The following is a 25392-nucleotide window of genomic DNA, read 5'->3' as shown; positions in this document are numbered from 1 at the left end:
AGGACAGCAGCAATCCTGGATGATTTCCGCAGTGTAGCTTTTGCTTCCTGAGTGGCATTGGAACCTCATTATAATGCTCTGAGTGCCACCCCACTGAGATCAGATGTTCAGAATGGGTCGGTGAAGTTATTTGGTGAGTAGCTGAGCCAGGAAGCTCCCGGGTTTTATCTCAGGCCTATGCTCAGTAACTTGATGGATAGTGGGGGGGAGGGTGGGTGCAGGTTCTAAAATTGGCCTCAGTGGCACTGGGCTAAGGAGGAGGATAATTAGCTGGGGCTCCTACTCTGTCACTGTCTCACAGTGGTCCCAGTTGCAAAACTAAGCTGTGACATTCTCCTGACTCCTGCTGAACATTTGTGATCCGTGAGTATCTGCTGCCATTCAACAATGCAGGCATCGCAGCTGAGCTGAATTCTATCCTGACCCTGGTTAATACATATGAATGTTCCAACTGGATTCCCAGGATACACTTTCACAGGTACATGGTTCTTCTAAGTGGTTACTCTTTAAATCTGTTTAAACAATAAATGCTAGGAGATTAATTTACTCTGGAGGGTTTGATACTAAAGCTACATCTTGTTTCATCCCCCAGTGTGTGTGCATGTTCATTTTTAGCCAGGCTTTTATAGACAAAGCAGGAATGAGCAGGAATCTTGATGGGCTTCTTTTTGTACTTGGGTCAATGGAACTGAGACCAATCCTGATGTCGTTAAGATCAGCTAGTTCCAAGCTGGTCAGCGGTAATAGGTGTGATCTTTGAGGGTTGTGTTCCAGCAGCACCTAATGCAGTGGCTTCACTGAATTGGTGGGGGAGTCAAAATAATAATTGATACAGAATGCATCTATAACCTCCTCCATCCCACAGCCCTCTGAGATCTCTGTGCTCCTCCAATTCTGGTCTTCAGTTGGCAAGGCCATAAACTCTGGAATTCCCTCCCTAAACTTCTTGGCCTCATTACTTCTCACTCTTTCTTTAGGATTCTCCTTAAAAGCAGCATATTTGACCAAGCTTTTTGTTCTGTCCTGATATGTCTTTATGTGGCTTAATGTTTAATTTGTTTGATAGGCAGTGACTAGGGATATTTTACTATGTTAAAGGTATTATTTTTATTCTTTTTTGGGATGTGGGCGTCACTGGCAAGTCCAGCATTTGTTGCCCATCCCTAATTGCCCTTGAACTGAGTGGCTTGTTCGGCCATTTCAGAGGGCAATTAAGAATCAACCACATTGCTGTGGATCTGGAGTTCCATGTAGACCGGGCCAGATAAGGATGGCAGATTTCTTTCCCTAAAGGACGTTAGTGAACCAGATGGGTCTCTACAACAACCGGTGATAGTTATCAAACATTACTGAGACTAGCTTCATATTCCAGATTTATTAATTGAATTTAAATTCCACCAGTTGCTGTGGTGGGATTTGAACCCATGTCCTCAAAGCATTGACCTGGGCCTCTGGATTACTAGTCCAGTGAGGTTATTACTACGGCCCCCATTTCCCTACATTTGAATGCAAACTGTTGTTGTATGTTACCCCTAATTAACACCCTGGCCTACATTGACTAACTCCACTGCATAAACCCTCATCTAACCTTATCCCATGAGCCAGAGCTGCTTCTCATATGTGATGTGAATCTTTGTTTTGAATACTGTACTGAATATTGAATATTGTGCCGTAGGAATTTGTTAACCTCTATGGGGTCCACCCCTTTTACCTGTCGCTGGAGCCAGATGGAATGTCGCATGGTGTTTTCCTCCTCAACAGCAATGCGATGGGTAAGCATAGGGGTTTCTGGGAGGAAGCACAATATTTTGGGAAAGCCAATTGACATCATCTATAACCAGGCAGGTTTCTCATTCCAATTGGTTGAGATGTTTATGGTGAGGTGTTTATGGTGAGGTGTTTTATGGGAGTCTACAGCTCATACAATATTACTTTTCACACCTTTCCCATGTACTGCAGGCTATTATTGATTGCAATGGGCAATCTTGTAATTTCACAAAAGCTTTTTCTGAGTTGCATCACAATTCCTTGGTACTGAACTGGAGCTTGAACCTAGAATATATCTGGAGTTGGAATTGAATCCACAACCTTCTAACTCAGGTGAGAGTACTAAATGAGTTATAGCTTAGAAGTTGGATATTAGGTTTTGGTTTTGGTGTTGAGATACTGAATTTTGCATTTTGGTTTTGCTGTTGTGTTAGGTATTAGTTTTGGCTTTTGGTGTGTTGGATATTGAGTTTGGGTTTTGTTGTGGTGTTGGATATTGAGTTTAGGGTTTGGTGTGGTGTTGGATATTGGGTTTGGCTTTTGGTGCGATGTTGGATATTGGGTTTGATAGTGAGGTGATGAGGTGTTGGTTATTTAGTTTGAGTCTTGGTGTTGTGGTGATTGGGATTGGGTTTGGGATTTGGTGGTGGGATGTTGGGTAATGTTTGGGTTTATAGATGCCTTTTTTGAAGGTGTGGCTACGGTTCGTAAATGGCCAAATTCAGTAGGAACATGTGGTGGGCTTCGAGGTTTTTTTTTTATTCTTTCATGGGAGGTGGGTGTCACTGCTAGGCCAGCATTTCTTGCCCATCCCTAATTACCCTTGAGAGTGTGGTGATGAGCTGCCTTCTTGAACCACTGCAGTCCATGTGGTGTAGGTATACCCACAATATTGATAGGAAGGGAGTTCCAGGATTTTGATCCTGTGACTGTGAAGGAACTAGTTTCAAGTCAGAATAGTATGTGGCTTGGAGGGGAACTTGCAGATGGTAGTGTTCCCATGTGCCTGCTGCCCTTGTCCTTCTAGGTGGTAGAGATCACGGATTTGGAAGGTGTTGTCGAAGGAACCTTGGTGAGTTGCTGCAGGTCATCTTGTAGATGGTACACACTGCTGCCGCTGTGTATCGGTGATAGAGGGAGTGAATTTTTAAGGTGGTGGATGGGTGCCAGTCAAGTGGGCTGCTTTGTCCTGGACGGAGTAAAGCTTCTTGAGTGTTGTTGGAACTGCACTCATCCAGGCAAGTGGAAAGTATTCCATCACACTCCTGACTTATGCATTGTTGATGCTGGACATGCTTTGAGGAATCAGGAGGTGAATTATTTACCTTAGGGTTCCCAGCCTCTGCCCTGTGTTGCTGAAATGCATGAAGGTCCGAAGCAGTTCACTGTAGAGAAGAGCAGAGGCCAGTCTTTGCCCATGATGGGAGAGAATGGAGTGATTAGAGGGAACATTACTTCAAGCTGCTACCCACATTGACCACTTCAGAGAGACGTGGGGAAAACAAGACCAGGATTGATGTGTACAGAGGATAGGGAATGGAAAACCTAACTGACAAACAAAAGGAGGCAAGTGCTGTTCCAAAATGGAGTTAGGATGTTAAACAAGCTACTATACTGAGAAATGAAGGAGATAAGAAATGAGCCTCAAAGCACTAAAAATGCCATTAAAAATCTTTCTTCCTGATGCAGATGTGGTCCTCCAGCCTGCTCCTGCCCTGACCTGGAGAACCATTGGAGGGGTTCTTGATTTCTACATATTCATGGGACCGGACCCCAATTCAGTCATCCAACAGTACCTAGAAGTCATCGGTAAGTTAGAGAAGATTACAGGAATAATGAGCTAACAGTCAGATGTCTAGGTTTATGTATAATAACAAATCTGTGACATTGCTGAGTAATTGGGAAGATATGATATATAATGACAAGAACCTCACACCATGTAACACAGAATGATTTATATTACAGCTCAAGTTCAGCTGCATTTACCTGGCCTGTCCCTTTATGATGATAATGTCCAATTGTTATGAATGGTCTGAGTTAATTGCTATTGGCAAGGGAAGTTTGCAGACTGGCAACTGCCCCCTCCAGATCAGAACCCAGAATGAAATAACTGCCATAGTCATCATTTATAGGTGCTGTTGATGTGAAGCCAGAAAATGCTTTGTTTTAGTGGATAGGAGCATTACCCCACTTAAAAAGGAATGTAATTGTATGCATGGGGCTAAGGATAGTTTGTTCAAAGAGCTAGCACAAGCATGACGAGCCGAATGATCTCCTTAAATAAGATTCTTTGATTCTAAAACCCTGGATTTTTTTGATTGTTGAGATTAAAGTTGTTGAATTCCAGCATATTTTTGGAGCTGAAAGAAACAACATTTTAATAATAGGCAGCTAAGAAAGAGGCACAAATTCTGGAGGTAGTAAGTGTAAACGGTCCTAATTATAAACATCACTGTTCAAAAAGTTGAAGTGTTCTCACTCTTAACCCTGGATTTGAGTTGTTCACCTCTTTTTATCGTGTGTAAGATAATTAAACAGAGTCAATTCAGATTTACGAAAAGTAAATCATGTTTGAGAAATCTGTTAGTGTTTTTGAGGATGTAACTAGTAAGATGGATAAGGGGGAGCAGGTGGATGTTGTGTATTTGGAGTTTCAAGAAACATTTGACAAGGTACCACACAAGAGGTTATTACAGAAAATTAGGACTTATAGCTTAGGAGTAATACGTTAGCATGGATTGAGAATTGATTAATGGACAGAAAACAAAGAGTAGGAATATACTGGACATTTTTGGTTTGGCTGGCTGTAACGAGTGGGGTACCACAAAGATCAATACTTGGGCCTCAGCTATTTACAATCTATATTTATGACTTTGATGAGGGGACTGATTGTAACATATCCAAGTTTGCTGATGATAAAAAGTTAGGTGGGAAAATAAGCTGTAAGGAAAGACTGAGAGTGAGAGCAAGAGGCTGCAGAGAGACAAAGACAGGTTGGGGGATGAGAGGACACGAACATGATGGAATACAATCTGGCAAAGTATGAAGTTACCCACTTTAGTAGGCAAACGAAAAAGAAGGAATATTTTTAATGGTAGAGAATGGGAAATGTAGAGGGACCTGGGTGTCCTTGCACATGAATCACAGAAAGTTAACATGCAGGTACAGCTGGCAATTAGGAAGGAAATTTAGTATGTTAGCTTCTGTTATAGAGGTATTGGAGTGTAAGAGTAAAGAAGTCTTACTACAATTATGCAGGGCATTGGAGAGGTCACACCTGGGATACTGTGTGCAGTTTTGGCCTCTTTACCTAAGGAAGGACATACTTTTCCTTTGGGGTTGTCCAATGTAGGTTCACGAGACTGATTCCTGGTATGTAGGGATTGTCCAAGGAGGAGAAATTGAATAGACTAGGCCTATATTCCCTGGATTTTAGAAGAATGAAAGGTGATCTAATTGAAACATAGGCCAAGATTTTCTGGCCCCATTGTGGCGGGACCCACCACAGGAGATTCTGCGGCCCAGCCAAAGTCCATTGACTTTCGATGGGAGCGGACGATTCTGGCGGCCAGAAAATCCTGCCCATGAAATTCTTATGGGAGTTGATAGGATAGACACTGACAAAATGTTTCTCTTTATTGGGGAATCTAGAATATCACAGACTCAGAATAAGAGGTCAGCTATTTAGGAAGATGATGAGGAGAAATTTCTTCACTCAAAGTGTCGTGAATTTTTGGGATTCCCTATCCCAGCGAGTTGTGGATGCTCACTTGTTGAATATATTCAAGATAAATGTTGGTAGTGCCTCAAAATCTAAGGGAACTAAGGGATAGGGGGTAATGTGGGGAAGTGGAGTTGAGTTAAGATATCAGCCATGATCTTGTTGAATGGTGGAACCGATTTGAAGGGCTAAATGGCCTACTCCGGCTCCTATTTTGAATTCTTTTGTGACCTTAGTCTGCTGTAGTTCTTGAGAAAGAGAAAGAGAGGGCTGGTATTGAATCATGTGTTAAAAATAATTCAACCATGTATGGCAGAATAAATTTGCTGAGGTTAGAGTAAATTTGACTATGATTAAGTGTGACTGAGAAGTGTTGCAAAGTAGTGTTTTTTAAGAAGTGTATAATGGCAAATGCTGTACACAGACTGTTAACGTTCTAACAGATATTATATGGCCATGTTGTCACTTTTTCAGCTGAACACCACAAAAATATCATAAAGCTAAGTATAGACAAAGAAGGCCATTTGGACCTACATCATCCATTTGTAGGAACCAATGATTATCCTTTTTTCTTTTCCATTCCCTACATTACAATGGGTGACTGTGCTTCAAAAGTACTTCATTAACTGTAAAGTGCTTGGGATATACCGAGTTTGTGAGGCATTATCAAAATATGGGTTATTTCTTTCTTTTCTGTCCATCTCCATGTTGAACTGCCTTGTGAATGATTTCAGATTCTTTGGAGACATTTCGAGTACTGGAGATCCATTGGGTGAAGAACTGTTTTCTGATATCTGTCCTGACCCTCCCATTACCTGTTTGTAGTTATGTCCTATCATCATGGTTTAACTCAAGGCAACACTGTAGTTTATTCTTTATGGACGTTTATATTGTTCTCTCTTTGTGTTGCTGTTGTCTTGGTTACATTGCTGCTGCTGTGAGATATTTATTGTTTTCTGTGTGGCAGGTTTGCCGGCGATGGTGCCCGCTTGGGGCCTTGGATTCCATCTCTGCCGCTGGGGATATGGGTCAAGTAATGCCACTTGGGAAGTGGTGAAGGAGATGAGAAAAGCTGGCATGCCCCAGGTTCATGAAATTAATTTCTTTAGTTATCACATGTCAGGGGTGTTGGACAATGTGTCGGGAGGGGTGGGTAGTGTGTTGGGAGGGATGGGAGGCATCTTAAGAGGGGTGAGACGCATGCTGGGGATGGAAGAAGGCATGTTGGTATTGGTGGGAGGCATGTTGACAGGAGCAGGTTTGTTGGGAGGGGTGGGAGGCGTGTTGGGAGGGGCAGGAGGGGTGTTGGGAGGGGCGGAAGGCATGTTGGGAGGGGCGGAAGGCATGTTGGGAGGGGCGGGAGGCATGTTGGGAGGGGCGGGAGGCATGTTGGGAGGGGCAGGAGGCATGTTGGGAGGGGCAGGAGGCATGTTGGGAGGGGCAGGAGGGCATGTTGGGAGGGGCAGGAGGCGTGTTGGGAGGGGAAGAAGGCGGTTTGTGCAGGGACTGGAGGCGTGTTAGTAGGGGTGGGAAGCCTGTCTCTTTTTGTTGGGTCTAGGAACCAAGCTGGGAGCAATTAGCTGTGACCACTGAGAGTTTGTGGAGCTGGTGTTTCGCTGGAGTGAATGATCACGGGGAAGTTTAGATCGCTTTCTGACTGAATTGGTTGCTGAGACATTGACACTGACTTGTTCTAAACAAGCCTTTCCCCTTCTCCTCTAGGATGCTCAGTGGAATGATATTGATTACATGATCGACTATCGGGATTTCACCTTTGACCCCCAGAGGTTTGCCAGCCTCTCTCAGATGGTTGCAGATCTGCATTCCCATGGACAGCAATATGTTATGATTGTGGTAATTACTGGCAGCCAACTTGTCACAATACAGTGGGGTTTCATATGGTTCATGAGAAGGTCGACAAGGGCAGGAGCTGCCTGGGAACATCACCACCTGCACGTTCTCTCCAAGCCACACACCACCCTGACTTGGAAATATATCTTTATCCTTCACTGTCGCTAGGTCAAAATCCTGGAACTCTCTCCCTAACAGCACTGTGCTGTATCGACCCCACATGGACTGCAACGGTTGAAGAAGGTGGCTCACCAACACCTTCTCAAGGGCAGTCAAGGATGGGCAATAAATGCTGGTCTTCTCAGCAACACCCATATCCCAAGAAAGAATTAAAAGAAAATAGTATTGTGTGCCAGGAGATAAGAAACTATCTGTTGTATCAAGCATTTTAAGGCAATCAAACCCTTAGGTTTGTAAAGATAGGTTGTGGCAAAGGATGGGAAGGGGCGCAGTAATCAGGCTGAATCCAGCTCTGACAGATAGTGGGCCATGGTCCTAGGCCCAGAGGAACAAGAAGTCTGTTGATAGCAGCAGGGAATGGTGTTGGCTTTGGCTTAGTGCGTAGCACTCTTACCTTTAATCAGAAGGCTGTGTGTGCAAGTTCCAGTCGAGAGATTTAACCACAGACTGATACACCACTGCAATACTGAGTAGGTGCAGCATGGTAAGAAGCACAGCCTTTTGGTTGAAATGTTAAACTAAGGCCTACCTGCCCTTTTGGTTGATGTAAAAGATCCCTTGCCGCATTTCGCAGATGAGCAGGGGAGTTTTCGCTGCTGTCATGGCCAATGTTTATCCTTCAACTGATACTATGAATAACAGATGGTCTGATCATTATCACATAGCTATTTATGGATTCTTGTTGCACATGAATTGCCAGTTGCATTTCGTACCTTACTGCAGTGTTTATCGGCTTTGGGAAGTCCTGAACGATGCTATATAAATGCAAGTTCTTTCTTTCCTGTGTTGACGGGGTATGAAAGGAGATCTTCTTTGATGAATTAGTGCATGGTTTTGAGAGGTGAAAGAAATACATAAGGTGCAGAAAAGTAATGTGAATTACCTCCCATCTTTCCCCTCACAGAAAGTTGAAAGTATCTGTTGTGTCTGCAGGACCCAGCAATCAGCAGTGTTCAACCACAAGGCTCTTACTGGCCATATGATGAAGGCCTGAAACGTGGAGTTTTCATCAACAACGTGTCTGGAAGTCCTCTTATCGGGAAGGTATGGGTGCTCATAGAGGCTGCGCTGGTTATAAACTCTGGGATAATTGTTACAATGTAGGGCAGTGGCTATCAAGGCAAGTCACCCAGAAAGTTTTATTCAGCAGCTGCCTTGGACTTGTTTCCCAGTGCATACTGTCACCAAAATCATTTGGCACCAAAATCAGTGTATTGAGTCTGTTCTTGGGTTTGGTGTTTACCAAAGTACTTGGAGGCAGCAGAATGGGGTCAAGGATGGTTTTAAAAACATACCAAGGATTGTAACAAATTGCTGAGGTAAAGTGAAAGGTAAATAACTCCTCTAGTAACTCATTGTTATGCATCTTCTGTTCTGGTTCAGCCTAAGGGTGGGCCCCAGATTCAATCTGTGTTCGATTCAGAGATAGTTAGATAGTATGAGGGAGGAGGAGCAGTTCAGCAGCCGGGAAAGGTGGCGGCCTATCTATCCACTTTACACTGCCAGATTTAGGTTTGACAGAGTGAGGGGGCACAGGCGAGTGTGAATCAAACCCACTGGCTGGTCTTGGAGTCCCAAAAGAGATGATGGAGGATCCTGGGAGCAGAGTGGAGGCATTCTCCTAACGATCCATTGGCTGACCTCAAAATGAGTGGGGGGTTGGGATGCAGTGGGTTATGCCTCCTTCCCAGTTGCCTTATTGGTTGAAAGTAATGTTGGGGCCAAGATGTGAATGCTGTTTAAACAAAGAACGACAATCATGACTGGAATTATAGTGAATGTACCTTACCCTGCCAAATAGATGCTTGGATTTAAAAAGATTTTCTCTTTTATATTATGGGGTTTCAGGTTTGGCCTGGACTGACAGCATTCCCTGACTTCACAAATCCCAACACACATCAATGGTGGTTCGAGAACTTACTGAGGTTCTACAAAGCCGTGCCCTTTGATGGGCTTTGGATTGTAAGTGCCATTTATATGAATAGGTGCATGCCATTCAATCCATTTATTGCTCCATTAAATTAAATCATGACTGATTTGCATCTTAACTCCATTCACCTGCCTTTGCTCCATAGCTGTTGATAACCTTACACAAGAAAAATCAATCAACCTCGGTCTTGAAAGCTCCAATCGACCCCCACCACCTGCAGCCTTTTGAGGGAAAGTGTTTGAAATTTCTTCCACCCTTTTTGTGAAAAAGTGCTTGCTGACTTTGCTCCTCAATTGTTTAGCTCTTAGTTTAAGATTATGTTCCTCTGTTCTTGAATTCTTCACCAGAGGAGAGTAAGTTTCTCTCTATGTCGGGTATGCTGACAAGGCTGTGTTTATTGCCATAGTTGCCCCCCAAAGGCATTAGTGCCATCTATGTACCATGGGACTGAGTGACAGGGACAGCAGGTTCCCTTTCCTGAAGGATATTAGTGAAACTGTTGGAGTTTTAACCATAATTCAGCATCTTTCATGGTAATTTATGTAGCGACCTAGGTTATGAATGGGAATACATCAGTGCAAGTCTTTCTTAACTTTTTATACCAGTACTTACTTAGTGACAATGAGCTGAGCAAATTTTATTCCCTCACTTACTGGACCTTCCAGGGAGAGGGTAAACCAGCTGGGAGTGATAATCGGTCTTGAATACAAGAATTCTTAAAAATTTACAGGACCCACCTCCCTCTTTGGATGTACAGTGGAAGGTTGTGGGTGCTGTGGGAATTGTGCCCCACTTCATTATGAGTGTCAGGTAGCATCCCAGACTGAAAAAGATCCAAAGCTCAGACTGGGACATTGCTGTATTTTGCAATTTGAACAGGACAAAGAGCAAGTGTATTTAGCACTGTTTTCTCCTCTGTGTGTCCTAATTGCCTGAGGTATTTACTTCGAGGTCAATTATAAGGCAGTTATTTGCTGCCACATAATGGTCCCAATATTATCCTCTCTGCATTTCTTATCCTCAAACCACAACAAATAATTTTCAATTTTTACATAGCAATTACAGCAAGGAAATTACCATTTGTTCCAACTGGTCTATGACAGTTTATGCTCCACATGAATCTCCTCCCACCCTGCTTCATCTCATGCGATCAGCATATCCTTTTATTCCTTTCTTCCTCATGTTTATCTGGCTTCCCCTTAAACACATCACCTCAACCCCTCCATGTGGTAGAGTTGTAAACAGAAAATGCTGGAAATACTTAGCAGCTCTGACAGCATCCATGGAGAGAGAAACAGTTAATGTTTCAGGTCTGTGACCTGAAAAAATTGTAATAGGTTTTGACCAAGTGAAAGAGGGTTTTGGGGTGGGTGGAAATAGAACAAAAGGCAGGATCTGTGATAAGGTGACTATGGAGGGTAAGAGAGATTAAATGACAAAATGTTTCATGGTACAAGGCCAAAGAGAGGTAATGGAACAAGTAAAGAAACAGAAGTTGTGTCTAGAGGAGGGGTGTGAATGGCTGGGTCCTGGATAGCTGCTGTCCAATCTAACCACATTCTGGCCAAAGACATTTCTATTGGATTTATTAGTGACTATCTTATGTTTTTGGCCCTAGATTTGAACTCGGGCACAATGAAAACATCTTGCCTACATGTACCCCATTAAACTCTATCATCATTTTAAAGACCTCTGTCAGACCCAGCCCTAAGCCTTCTTTCTTCTGGAGTAAAGAGCCCCAGCCTGTTCAATCTTTCCTGATAGGTATTATTCTCAGCTCTGGTGTCCTTCTTGTAAATCTGTCTTGCAATTTCTCCAGTGCCTCTGTATGTTTTTTATATTATGGAGACCCAAATTGTGCTCAGTAACTCCAAGTATGGTCTAACCAAGTTGAACATAACTCTCAGCTTTTCAATGTTATTCAATTTAGAAACAAACCTCATTTTATTTTGTTTTTAAAACTCATCACTCTGGAATACTCTAGGATATGAATGAGCCCTCGAACTTTGTGGATGGATCTCAGAGTGGTTGCCCTTCAAATGAGTTTGAAAATCCTCCATACCTCCCAGGTAAAAACTGAGTCAATCTTTGGGACTTACTGATGGGAATGGAGAGAGGGGTATATCACATTATTCACTCTACACTAGAATCTAATTATAATTCAAGTTCTTGATTTAATGCGAAGAGTGACAATAATTTGTATTTCTAGAATTGATCCAAGTATATGGGGGAATTGTATGGAGTGAGGGGGAATCGAGAATCAGGAGTGAGAGGGAGAATCAGGAGTGAGGGGAGAGTCTGGAATGAGGGGGAGAGTCTGTAGTGAGGGGGAGTCTTCCTGCTCTTTGTAATGTGTTCCCTGTATTGGGTTTTTCTCTGTCAGGTGTGCTGGGTGGCATTTTACGCAGTCAAACCATTTGTGCCTCAGCAAAGCAGCATGCATCAACACATTATAATGTGCACAGTTTGTATGGGCTGATGGAGGCCAAAGCCTCTGCAAGGTAAGTCCGTTGTAAACTTTCATATAACCCACAGAGAGATCAGCATTAATCCTTCAGAAATCTATGAAGTAAAATGAAACTAATATGGGGATGGTGCAGTTGGTGGACAGGATCCTTTCACACCTGGGATCCAATGTTGAATTCATATCTGAGGCTGACTTCGGGCTAAGCGGGGCCTGTGGTCAGTGTGTGGTTTGCAGACATTGCGGGGTCTGTGGCCAATGCAGGGCTGCATGTGGGCCTGTGTTCAGTGTGAGGTCTGCAGTAAGCGAAGCCTGCGGTCAGTGCAGGGCCTGTGGTCAGTGTGGGCCCTGCAGTTGACAGTTTGGACTTGCGGTCAATGCAGTGTCTGTGATCAGTTTAAGATCTGTGGTCATTGCGGGGTCTGGATCCATGCAGGACCTGTGGTCAGTGTGGGGTCTGCGGTCAGTGCGGGGCCTGTGGTCAGTGTGGACCCTGCAGTCAGTTTTGGGCCTGCTGTCAGTGTGGGGCCTGTGGTTAGTGTGAGGCCTGCTATCAATGTAGGGATATGGGGGTTGGATCTGCATCAGTATGGGGCATGCAATCAGTGTGGGGACTGCGATCAGTGTATTTGTAAAAGTGATAACCAAATAATGCTTATAATATGTTGACTGGCTGAATTGTTACTTTTTCTTTGCCTCAGTGCTTTGGTTAAAATCCGTAAGAAGCGCCCATTTGTAATTTCCCGATCAACATTCCCAAGTCAAGGCAGGTACTCTGGACACTGGCTGGGAGACAATGAGAGTAAATGGAAGGACATGTACTTTTCTATTGCAGGTACTGAGTGGCTCTTCATTCTGTGGGTGAGTGTGCGTGTATATGAGTGCATGTATGTCCTGCATATAGGAATAGACCTCCCTCCATAATAGCACTGTGAGTGTACCTACACCACATGAACTGCAGTGGTTCAAGAAGGTGGTTTACCATTCCTTCTAAATGCCAATTAGAGATAAGCAATAGTTCTGGCTTAATTGCCATCTCTCAGATCCCAGGAACGAATAAGAAAAAAGGCATGACAGAGTATGCACATACACATAAGACCTCTTGTGCATGTGTACGCGAGTTTGAGTATGCATATGTATTGGGTGTTGAACATTAATGTTGTCTGAGTCCACATATTTTGTGTGTGTGTGCGTGCGTGTGTCGATGAGTGTTGTGTTGCGTTTATGTTACCGTAGCTCTCGTTCACCCATCATGTCTGTACTCACTGATCATCAACACCACAACTTTGTAATTCTCATCCTTGTGTTCCAATCCCTCTGTGGCCTCCCCGCACCTCCTGATTGGGCATTCTTGATTTTAATTGCTCAGTCACTGGTGACTGTGCCTTCGGCTGCTTGGGTCCTAGGTTCTGGAATCCAGTCTCTAAATTTCTCCAGCTCTCTCTCTTCGTTTAAGACGTTCCGTAAAACCTACCTCTTCAACCAACCAGTCCTAATATCATCTTACAGGGCTTGGTGTCAGTTTGTTGGATCAATCCAGTGATGCGCCTTGAAACATTTAATTACGTTGAAGTTCTAAATGTTGCTGCTTTTTGTAAGTGGTTGAGACACAACGGGATTCAATCCTCTCTGTCCTCTCTTTAGCTCACTTGTATTAACTTTGGGTCTCTGAGTACATTGGTAAAATTAAAATGGTTTGATAACATTAAAACAATGGAAGTCAGATTAATGCAAACATTGGGCTAAATCTTGTGAAGCCCCTGGGAGCAGGAAACAACGTGGGCGATTGCTGTTAATTGAGTGAGAAACTTCCTGATGGCAGGATGAAAGTTGATTATTAAGTTGGTGACAGATTTGGGGAGAATCGTCTTCCGACAGCAAGTGGTGAGAACCACTTTTTAATATATTAGCATGTCATGTGTGCTCATTAATACACAACTTCGCGAGATTAAATTGTACCTTTGGAACTATATATGCAGCAAATGAGAAATACGTGCCTTCAGATTCACGACTGGTTAAAGATGGCGTGCAGCAGATGAGGTGATGTTCCTGATGGGTTTGGACTGAGTAGGAGCTGCTTTTCCTGAGTGGGGAGCTTTTGGAGAGGAGGCACTGATGCATTCAGATTGGGTGTGGCTGTGAAAGGGGAAAGGGGCATGGCTGACTGAGGGAGGGAGGTGGCAGTCCTACAAAGGTTCGTGGGCACAGAGGGAGGAAACTGGACTACACAGGGAAGGTCAATGTCTAAAAACAGTAGGTCAAGAATGATTGTGGGGAGATCAAGGGTTGTACAGGGAAGGTCAATAGTGAGATCCTGAGAGTTGAAGATAACAGAGGGAGAGTCAAGGACAATAGAGGAAGGGTCACGGGTGAAGGATGGCAACTTGAGGGTAACGGGGCCAATGTGCTAGGGACTGACCGATGGTGCCGGGGGAAGTTCTAGGCTGACTGATAGTTGGTCAAAGGTAATGGGGAGTGGGGTGCGGTGGATCAAGGGTGACCAAAGGCAGGGCAAAGGTAATGGAACAATGCACTAGACAGACCTGTGACCTGTGACTCTCACTGCATCCACCTTCCAGCTAGAGTGAGCCTTCCAAGATCTCTTGATCTCCTCATGAAATGTTGCTGTGTAAGTGCCAGCAGATTCAAGGATTGCAAATTCCTCACAAACAGTAAGATTGATGCTGCTGGATGGCAGGAATGGCTGCTTGTCTGGATGCCATGTATTTATGATGCCTGGACCTTTGACCCTGTGAGGTAGCAGTGGGGCTGGCGATTTCCTGCCCATCCCCCTCTTAGGATTGGTCAGGGCCCTTACTCTGCATATCTAATTGGCTGGCTGCTGTGTGATTGTGTGTGGCCAGCCGCTCCACCTCTGAGTGGAAGTGTTGCGCAACTGCAGTCCCGCCATTGGAACCCTTGACACATGAAGAAGATTCTGCCCAGTAATTGTGAGCACATAGAGGGAATGAAGTTCCTTAGTGCATGATATACTATCCCTTCTAAAAGATGTTTCTCCTATTTCTGTAGAACTTTAGTGAGAACAATGTTGATATTATTTTCTGGGTGTTGGGCACTGAATAATCCAATGGCTAAAACAATGTAATTTCATTTCTGGAACAGTCTGGTCATGATCCAGCCCCAATGAAAGGTTCCTGTTCTGTCAATTGCTGTATCTTGCATGAACTTGTTCTGCATCATGAGGCCATGTCAAAAAACTGCCCCTAATGGTGAAGGTGCAAAAATGCCCTTTGTAGGAATTGGAGATGTCATGTTACAGACTGTAATTCAGTGAGCTGTCGAGTAACATTGCACAGGAGCAGGTCATTTGCCATCAAACTTGTACTTTGAGACCTCCTGAGTTTGTTAGAGGAGTTTCAATTGTTTTCTCCACAAGAGCGACTGAGCCTCATCCCTGTCTCCAGCCCACTCTGTGTTCCAGTTAATGGATCTCTTTTTTCAAGTAACGATTTAATCCAGAAACCAGGGTTTTAACTTTAGCTCGCAACTAAGCAACCCACAAAGATGAAAAGCACGAATACACTTGCACCAAATCAATAGGAAAATAAAGATAGAATTTATGTTTATATAGTGCCTTTCATGACCTCAAGACATTCCAAAGTGCTTTACAACCAATTAACTACTTTTTAAAGTGTGGTCAGCGGTATATAGGAAATACAGCAGCCAATTTGTGCACAGAAAGCCCCCATGATCAATAACGCGGTAATGATCAAATAATCTGTTTTAGTAATTTTGCTTGAGGGATAAATATTGGTCAGAACACAGGGCAAGAACACTTCAGCTCTTCTTCAAAATAGTGCCATGGGATCTCTTATTTCCACCTGAGAGGTCAGATGAGCCTCATTTTAACATCTGATCTGAAAGATGGCACTTCCAACAATGCAGCATTCCCTCAGTACTGGCACTAGTTGAAGATGGAAGAGAGGGCCAGAACGTGCCAGGGAATTATAGACAGCTTAACATTGGTGAGAGGAAAAATAATGGAGGGAATAGAAGAACATCTAGAAACAAAAAATATAATGTGAATAGTCAGCATGGATTTCAAAAGGAAAAACCTTGCTTAACCACCCTTATTGAATTTTTTGAGGAGGTGACAGAGGGAGCAAACAATGGTAATATAGTAGATATAATTTATCTGGATTTTCAAAAGGTCTTCAGAAGGCGCCCCATAATTGAATAATGTATAAGGTCAGAGAATGTGGAGTCGGGGGACAAGTGGCAGAATGGATTGCTAGCTGGCAGCAGAGAGTGGGAGTAAAGGTTAATTATTCAAAGTGGCAGAAGATGGGTAGTGGTGTTGAACAAGAATTAGTGCTGGGACCAATGCTGTTCACAATTTACATTAGCAGTTTGGACTTTGGAATCAAAAACGCAATTTCTAAATTTATAGCTGACACCAAATTGGGCAGAGGTGGGGTGGATAGTCAACACTGAGGAGGACTGCAGCAAATTACAGGAGGACAAATAATTAGCAAATTAAATGAACACATATAAATGTGAGGTAGTATATTTTGGCAGGAAGAATAAGGAGGTCACTTATTACTTGGAAGGTACGAGTCTAGGTGAGGTACAGGAACAAAGGGATCTTGAGAGTACAAATACAGCAATCACTAAAAGTTGCACCTCAAAAAAGCCAAGCCAAGCCCTAGTGTTTATTTCTAGAGGGATAGAATTGAAAAGTAGTGATGTTATATCAAACCTGCATCAAACCTTTCTTAAACCACAATGCTTGCAGTTCTGGTGGCAATATTATAAAAGTATATAGAGGCAATGGAAAGGGGATAGAGAAAGTTTACAAACATGATACCAGAAATGCGAGTGTATACATAGCAGGAAACGATGAAAGGCTAGGTCTTTTTCTTCTTGAGAAAAGGCTGAGGGGTGATTTAATAGAAATCTTTAAAATTGAAAGGTTTTAATAGAGTGGATATAGAGTAAATGTTTCCAGTTGTGGGGAAGAGCATAACTAGAGGCCATCAATATAAGATAGTCAGCAAGAAATCCAGTAGAAACTCAGAAAAAAACTTCTTTATCCAGAGACTGGTGAGAATTCGGAATTTGCTACTACACCGAGTGGAAGTGAATACTATTGATGCATTTAAGAGAAAGCTAGACAAGCATTTGAGGGAGAAGGGAATAGACATTTACAATGTTGGATTTAAATGAGGGACGATGGGAGGAGGCTTGAATGGAGCATAAGCACCAGCATGGACTGGTTGGGCTGAATGGCCTGTTTCTATGCAGTATATTCTATGTAATCCTATGTCAGTATCACAGTATCTTTACAGCACAGAAGGAGGCCATTTGGCCCATCGAGACTGCACTGGCTCTCTGAAAGAGCATTCCACTTCGTCCCACTCCTCTGCCTTTTCCCCATAACCTTACACATTCTTTTTTTTCAGGTAGCAATCCAATTCCCTTTTGAATACCTCAATAAGGAACCTGCCTCCACCACCCTTTCAGGAGGTTTGTTCCAGACTCCAACCATCCTCTGGAGAAAAAAATTTTCCTCACATCACAATTATCCCTTTTGCCAATTATTTTGAATCTGTGTCCTCTAGTTCTTGATGTTCTCTTAAGTGGGAACAGTTTCTCACTATTTACCCTGTCCTTAGGATCGTGAATACCTCTATCAAGTCTCCTCACAGCCTTCTTTTCTCCAAGGGAAGCAGTCCCAACCTCTCCAATCTATCCTATAACTACAGTTCTTCATCCCGGGAATCACTCCTGTGAATCTCCTCTGTACTTTCTCCAATGCCTTCACATCCTTCCTCAAGTATGGCACCCAGAGCTGTATGCAGTACTCCAGATGAGGTCTAACTAGTGTCAGCTTGGAATATGTGTCATGTTTCTGGAATGAGGCTCAAACCGAGAATGTTCTGACTCCAAGATAAGAGAACTACCCACTGAGCCATCAATGACACCTAAATTAAAGGCCCTTTTATGTAATTGACAATGATTTAGCAGTGTTAATGGGAAATTTCTGTATGTGAGGCAGGTTGTTACAGGACACAATGTTATCACCCATGAACCTCTGTCCCTTTCTATTCTGCAGGCATCCTGAACTTCAATATGTTTGGAATTCCTCTTGTGGGAGCGGATATTTGTGGATTTAGGGGAAGTGCCACAGAGGAATTGTGTATCCGATGGATGCAGCTTGGTGCCTTCTACCCATTCTCTCGAAACCACAATACTGAGAAGGAGAAGGTAGTGAGGAGTTGGGAGGATATATTTGTGTTTATGTTTAAATATATATGAAACCCATACTGAAAAGCTGCAGTAAAAGATAACTTGCATTTATAAAGCACCTTTCATGACCTTGTGTTTCACTGCCAATAAAGTACTTTGGAAGTGCTGTCACTGTTGTAATGTTGGAAACATACCGGCTAATTTGTGGACTGTAAGGGCCCACAAACAGCAACAAGTTAAATTGCCAGATAATTTATTTTTTGTGATGTTGGTTGATGGAAAATGATTGGCTAGGACACAGGGGAGAACTTTCCTTCTCTTCTAAAGAGTGCCGTGAAATCTTGGCATCCATATGAGAGGTAGATGGGACCTCAGTTTAATGTCTTATCTGAATGTTGGTAACTCTGAAGGTGCAGTGCATCCTTAGTACTGCACTGGGAGTATCAGACTGGATACTCCATGCCAGTGTTTGCTCAATGGGTCTAGAACTCAACTGATGTCTTTGTTGAGGGGACCACTCCTGGGCTTCCCCGCCATGTGGAGTGTGGAGTGATGGGGTGCAGGGCTCATCTGCCTCTGCACAGTGTGCTGCTGCTTTCTCATAGGATGGAGTGAATAAAACTATAGTGCTTTTAGATTCTGGGGGTGGGGGGTGGTGCTTTCCTTACTCTCTCTGAACACAGGAGGAGCCCCAACTGCCCCTGGTGGGAGTTGACATCTAGTAGCAATCATAACCCAAAGTCTCCTCTTCTATTGAAAGGGACTATTCCAGAGTCTGGAATAAAAACAGCCGTTCCATCACTACATCAACTCGAGTGTTTATCATACATTCTGTCCAACAGAGAACATTGGCAGCAAAAGAAGAATTCCGAGGATAGCATTTTGCTCTCCAGGTCTATCTCCTTTCTGCAGGATAATGTCCAGGTTTCTCGAGCAATGAGTCTGATGTCAGGATCTCATGAAAGCCCCGTGACCTTGAACTCAATGGTGCTCTGCCTAGCTCCTCTGCCACCTGTCAAGATTTTGGACTAAAAATGATTCATAGAATCATAGAAAGGTTACAGAACAGAAGGAAGCCATTCGGCCCTCCGTACCAGCTCTCTACAAAAGCAACTTAGCCAGACCCAGTTCCCCATCCTTTCCCCAGAGCCTTGCAGATTTTTTCCAATGACCTTGTGAAATTTTGAGATTGTGCTCTGCACTCCCAAGTCTAGGTCATTAATATAGATCAAGAACTTAGCATTTGAAATTTTAATTAATATAGTCTCACCTTTCTGAAAGTTATTTCTTTTTTCCAGGCTCAGGACCCTGTGGCTTTCAGTGAATCTGCTCAGGAAGCAATGAAACGCGTTCTCCTTATCCGCTACTCTTTGCTCCCGTACCTCTATACGCTGTTCCATCGCTCACATGGTTTCGGAGAAACAGTTGCCAGAGCGATTCTCTATGAGTAAGTTGCTACTTATCATTCTTTGAAATCAATCTCTTTCCAAATGGGGAGTCTCAGCTGCTGCTATTGAATCAGATCTTCCAATTTTAGGTGATTTCCAGACTCTCAATCTGGTTAGTCCAATAATAGCCCACATTTTCTACCTGAAGTATGACAACACCTATTAAAGTTATTATGTTTTTTCCATTATTGTCTTGTGTTCTGAAGGTTGCTTTGCCTTGATCCTTCCCCCTGTCTGGTTTGCCCTGTCCAGGTCTGTTCTTGGCAGGAGGTGGACATGTTACTCCTAGAAACAGCAGTTAATGGGGTTGGAATCACAAACCAGAGTCTTAGCTTCTCGGTTCAAGTGTGCGTTCTGCTTGTTTGTTCAGTGATAGAGGATAAAATCCCCTACCTGACTATCTCTGGCCACTGCTCCTCACTGGTTGTGTCCAACAGCTGCAGTATTTGACTTTAGTTCTTTCCCAGAATGAGGCAGTACTTTCCAGGGCAGGTGGGTGAAGTGGAATTTGCTTGTGGAGAACCTTCTGTGTATTTTTTTTGGCAGGTGATTTTCTGAAATTGCCCCTACTTTTTCCAATTCAGGTTTCCTGAAGATAGAAACACTTACTCCATCGATAGACAGTTTCTGTGGGGCAGCAGCCTCCTCATTAGCCCGGTGCTAGAGCCAGGGGCTGTGTCTGTGACCGCATACTTCCCCAAAGGGATTTGGTACGACTTTTACACGGTGAGTATGGGTTTCCAGTCAATCAGTGAGTAAATAGGAAGGCACTGTGTGCTGGTGAAGAAACACCTTTTGATCACTGGCTATGAAGTGATTGGTGGTTTTATTGCAGAGCCTGATCCTGTTTTTGTCTCATGTTAGGGTTATGAACTATGCTTGCACCTATCCCTGAAGGTTTTATCACAAAACCTCATGCCTCCAACCAGCCTGACCAATCAAAATGTCTTTTCCCATTTTTTCAATTATTTAATTACAAATAAACTGAATTGTTTATGAAGAATGGATTTTTAAAAATGTTCCTATGATTTAGTCTCTCCTGCTTGTTGCTCACAGCAATGTCTGGAAATTCAGACTTAGAACATTCATACGAACTAATGAACTAGGAGCAGAAATAGGCTGTTCAAGCCTGCTTCGCCATTCAATAAGGTCATGGCTGATCTGACTCCAACCTCCTGCCTACCTCTGATAACCTTTAACCCCTTTGTTAATCAAGAATCTATCTAGCTCGGCATTAAATATATTCAAAGACTGTACTTCCACCGCCTTTTGAGGAAGGGGGTTCCAAAGACTCGCAGCCCTCAGAGAAAAAAATTCTCCTCATTTCTGTCTTAAATGAGCAATCGGTTATTTTTAAACCGTAACCCCTAGTTCTAGATTCTTCCACAACAGGAAACTTCGTTTCCACATCCACTCTTAAAGGTTTCAATCAAGTCACAGCTTATTCTTCTAAACTCTAGAGGTGACCTGATAGAGGTCTTTAACATTGTGACTGGTTTGAACAGGGTAGATGTAGAGAGAATGTTTTCACTTGTGAGAGAATCCAAAACTAAGTGTTTTGGATGCAAGATAGTTACTGATGAATCCAGTTGAATCATTACAGCACAGAAGGAGGTTATTCAGCCCATCAAATCCATGTCGGCTCTTGGTAGAGCAATCTAATCAGTCCCATTCCCCTGCTTTATCTCTGTAGTATTGCAGCTTTAATTCCCTCAACTGTCCATCGATATTTCTGTTTTGAAATCATTCATCGTCTCTACTTCCACCACCCTCTTTGGCAGCGAGTTGCAGGTCATTATCACTTGCCGCATTAAAAAAAAAGTTCTTCCTCACATCCCCAACCCCTGGATCTCTTGCCCAAAACCTTAGATCTATGTTGTTTTCCCGGTAGCTATTGAGAACAGCTTTTCTTTGTCTACCTTATCTAAATCTGTTATAATCTTGTATACCTCTATCAAATCTCCTTTCAATCTCCTTTGTTCCAAGGAGAACAGCCCCAGTTTCTCCAACCTAACCTTGTAGCTAAATTCCCTCATCCCTGCAACCATTCTGATAAATCTCCTCTGCACCCTCTCAAGGATCCTCAAATCTTTCCTAAAGTGTGGTGACCAGAATTGGATGCAATATTCTTGTTGTGGCTAACCAGAGCTTTATATAGGTTCAACATAACTTCCTTGCTTCAATATCTCTGTTTATGAAGCCCAAAATCCCATATGCTTTGCCAATTGCTCTCTCAATATATCTGGCCACCTTCAACAATTGAAGCACACAAACCCCCAGGTCCCTCTGTCCTTGAACAATCTTTAGAACTGTGCCAATTAGAATATATTGCTTCTCCCTATCCCTCTGACAAAATACATCACCACAACCTATCTGCCCTTTCTGTATCTATGTCCTGTTGTAATCGATTAGTATAATCCTCACTGTCTGCCACACCTCTAAGTTTTAGGTCATCGGCACAGTTTGAAATTTTACTCTGTATTCCAATATCCAAGTCATCTATAAAAATGTCAGAAACAAAGGTGGCCCTAGCACTGAACCTTGGGGAACACTACAGTCTGACAAACAGCCATTTACTTGCTGTTTTCTGTTCTTGAGCCGATTTCTTTTTATCCAAGCTGATATTAACCCTCCTATTCCATGAGCCTCAACTTTGTTTACCAGCCTCTTATGTGGTACTTGTGTCAATGCTTTCTTAAAATCCATATAGACAACATCTTTCACACCCCCTTCATCACCTTTGCTCCTTCATCAAAAAATTCAATTATTCAAGCACGAACGGCCTTTTACAAATCCGTGCTGGCTCTTCTTAATTAACTGAAACCTCTCCAAGTGCCTGCTAATTTTTTTCCCTGATTATTGTTTCTAAAACCTTACTCACCACTGATATTAAACTGACTGGCCTGTAGTCACTCAGGGTGTTCTTACACCTTTTCTCGAAAAAGACTGTCACAATTTGCCACTCTTCAATCCTCTAGCACTCCCCTTTATCTAGGGAAGATTGGAAGATTATGGCAAGCCCTTCCACTATCACCATTCCTACTTCCTTTAGCAACCTGGGATGCAAGCCATCTGGACCAGATGATTTATCCACTCTAAGCATAGCCAGCCTTTCCAGTTAATCCTCCCTATCAATTTTCATCCCATCCATTTTCTCTATCATCTCCACTTCTACTGATACTTTGCCAGCATCTTCTTCCTTAGTAAAACCCCAATACAAAGTCCTCATTAAGTATTCTAGCCTCGCCCGGAACATCTAAGTATATATCATTGTCTTTGTCCCTCATCGGCTCCACACCACCTCTTACTATCCGTTTACTATTTAAGTATTGGTAGAAGACTTTGGATTCCCTTTTAACTACCATTCTCATATTCTCTATCTGCCAATCTTATTTTCCTCTTCATTTCTCCTCTCAACTTATTGTATTTGGCCTGGTTCTGACAAAGAATTCACCTATCATGCAACATACATGCTCTTTTAATGTTTCATCATATTCTCTATTTACCTTGTTATCCAAGGAACCCTGGCTTTGGTTCATTTATCCATTGCCCTTATTGGAATGTACCTAGTCAGTCCTTAAACATCTCCTTAATGATCACCCATTGTTCCGTTACATTTTTTTCTGTCAATCATTGGTTCAATTTTACCTTGGCTAGATCCCCTCTCATCCCATTGAGGTTATCCCTGTTCAAATTTAGAAGTTCTACTTTAGATCGTTCCTTGGTTTTTCCCTATTACCAACCTAAGCTTTATAATATAATAATCACGCTTATCTGAGAGTCCCCCCATAGCCACATTGTTACTTAGCCCACCTCATTTCCCAACACCAGATCCAGCAGAACCTCCTTTCTAGTTGGACTAAGAACATACTGGTCAAGGAAGTTCTCCTGATTACATTTCAGAAATTCGTCCCACTCTTTACCCTTCACAATAAAGGAACAAGGAGAAATTTCTTCATTCAGACTGTGGTCAGAATTTGGAACTCACTACCACAGAAGGGGTTGAAGCAAATAACTTAGCTGCTTTCAAAAGGAAACTACATGAGCACTAGATGAGAAAAAGGATTTGCTGAAAAATTGAGATTAGGTAGATGGAATAGGAGGAGACTTGTGTACCAGCACAGATTAGTTGGCCACGATGGATTGTTTCTGTGCTGTATACTTGTATATTTCAGTGTAATTCCTGGAGACTCCAGGACAATCCTGGAGGGTTGGCAACTTGACACCATCCACCAGCGTGAACTTTCCATTGGGGCCGCTGGCTGATGATCATGTGCAAGGATCCTGGGTAATGCCACGGCCAGTTTTGTCACTCAATGAAATGCAGCTGAGCTCAGCTAACTCAATTTAACCGGGGATTCTTTACCGAGGCCCTCTGAGGTGGATGCAAAAGGTCACATGGCACTATTCAAAGAAGAGCAAGGGAGTTCTCCCTGGTGCCAATATTTGTACCTCAGCCAACATCACTAAAACAGATTACCTTGTAATCATCAATTGGTGAATATGGGTCCTTGCTGTGGGCAAATGGACTTCTGTGATTCCTATATTACAACAGTGACTACATGCCAAAAATAACTTAATTGGCTGTAATGTAATTTGGGGCATGACTGAGGTCATGGATATTTATTGGCATAATATAAAAAACAGCAGCCCAATTGCGAACATCAAGATCCCACAAACAGCAATGTGATAATGGCCAGATAATCTGTCTTTAGGCATGGTTGAAGAATAAATGTTGGCCAGGAGACTGGTGAAAACTGCTGTGCTCTTCTTTGAGATAGAAATCATGGAATCTTTTACATCTAAATGAAGGGGCACAAAGGACTTCGGTTAAATATCTCATCCAAAAGACAGCACCTCTGACAAAGAAAAGTTGGTTCCATTAGCTGATGGTACAAGGATTAGGGGACACATAGTTAAGTTTTTGGTCAATTGATGCATGGGAGTGTATGAGGAAGAGGTTTTTAACGCAGCGAGTTATGATCTGGCAATGATCTGAAACTTGCTGCCAACAAGGGAGGTAGAAGCAGAAATGATTAATGATTTTTAAAGGAAACTGGATTGGCTCCTGAGGGAAATAAACTTGCAGGGCCATGGAGATAGAGTGGGGAATAGGACTGACTAGATTGGTTTACAGAGAGCTGGCATGGACTCAATGGGCCGAATAACCACCTTCTGTGCTGTAATGACTATGACAGTGCAGCACTCCATTATATCTGCACTGTAGTGTTAGCATGGATTTGTGCTCAATTCTCAGGAATGGAATTTGAACCCAGGACCTACTGTCATGGAGGTAAGAGCTCTACCTACTGAGCCGTGGCTGACCCATTATGTTGGCCGACCCTCTTTCCTGGGACAGTCTTTCAACTTCACCAGCAAGAAATTGTTATTTTTACCCCCCCTCATCCAATCTCCTCTGAAGTACGGGCACTGATGTCTTGTACCCATGTACAAAATTGCCCAGATGTTGTGTGTGGGAGTGAATGGGGGGCTGTGTTGACTTCTGCTCAAATACCTTCTCAGTTACTTTCTCCTTACCAACAGGGCTCAGCCTTCAATAGCACGGGAGAATATGTCAAACTTTCTGCTCCTTTGGACACCATCAACCTGCATCTTCGAGAGGGAGCGATCATCCCCACACAGGTACCTCATGGCAACCCGTCACAGCACTTTCAATTTCATACCTAGGTTTCTTGTTTTTCTTTGCGTCGCTCAAGTGCCAGGCAGTGACCATCTCCAACAAGAGAGAATCTAACCAATTTCCCTTGATATTCAATCGCATTATCCTCACTGAATCCCCACCATTAACATCCTGGGGGAG

The 25392-nt window shown here is 43.0% G+C and overlaps 1 protein-coding gene across 3 annotated transcripts in view; it reads left to right on the top strand.

Annotated features, from left to right (window-relative positions):
* gaa2 (alpha glucosidase 2) overlaps window positions 1–25392 on the top strand; it is a 42219-nt gene that overhangs the window by 11229 nt on the left and 5598 nt on the right. For all 3 annotated transcript variants that reach the window (XM_041207346.1, XM_041207345.1, XM_041207344.1), the window contains exons 5-17: window positions 1676–1772; window positions 3457–3576; window positions 6456–6574; window positions 7211–7342; window positions 8453–8563; window positions 9368–9481; window positions 11434–11518; window positions 11833–11950; window positions 12615–12748; window positions 17990–18141; window positions 19422–19570; window positions 20156–20297; window positions 25116–25214. In XM_041207346.1, coding sequence (XP_041063280.1) covers window positions 1676–1772; window positions 3457–3576; window positions 6456–6574; window positions 7211–7342; window positions 8453–8563; window positions 9368–9481; window positions 11434–11518; window positions 11833–11950; window positions 12615–12748; window positions 17990–18141; window positions 19422–19570; window positions 20156–20297; window positions 25116–25214 — 1572 coding nt within the window. The remainder of the gene's footprint in view (window positions 1–1675; window positions 1773–3456; window positions 3577–6455; window positions 6575–7210; window positions 7343–8452; window positions 8564–9367; window positions 9482–11433; window positions 11519–11832; window positions 11951–12614; window positions 12749–17989; window positions 18142–19421; window positions 19571–20155; window positions 20298–25115; window positions 25215–25392) is intronic.

Source organism: Carcharodon carcharias, chromosome 15 (assembly GCF_017639515.1).
Source record: "Carcharodon carcharias isolate sCarCar2 chromosome 15, sCarCar2.pri, whole genome shotgun sequence".
Lineage (NCBI taxonomy): Eukaryota > Metazoa > Chordata > Chondrichthyes > Lamniformes > Lamnidae > Carcharodon > Carcharodon carcharias.
The sequence above is the reverse complement of the archived record's forward strand: the minus strand, read 5'-3'. Positions and strand labels throughout refer to the sequence as shown.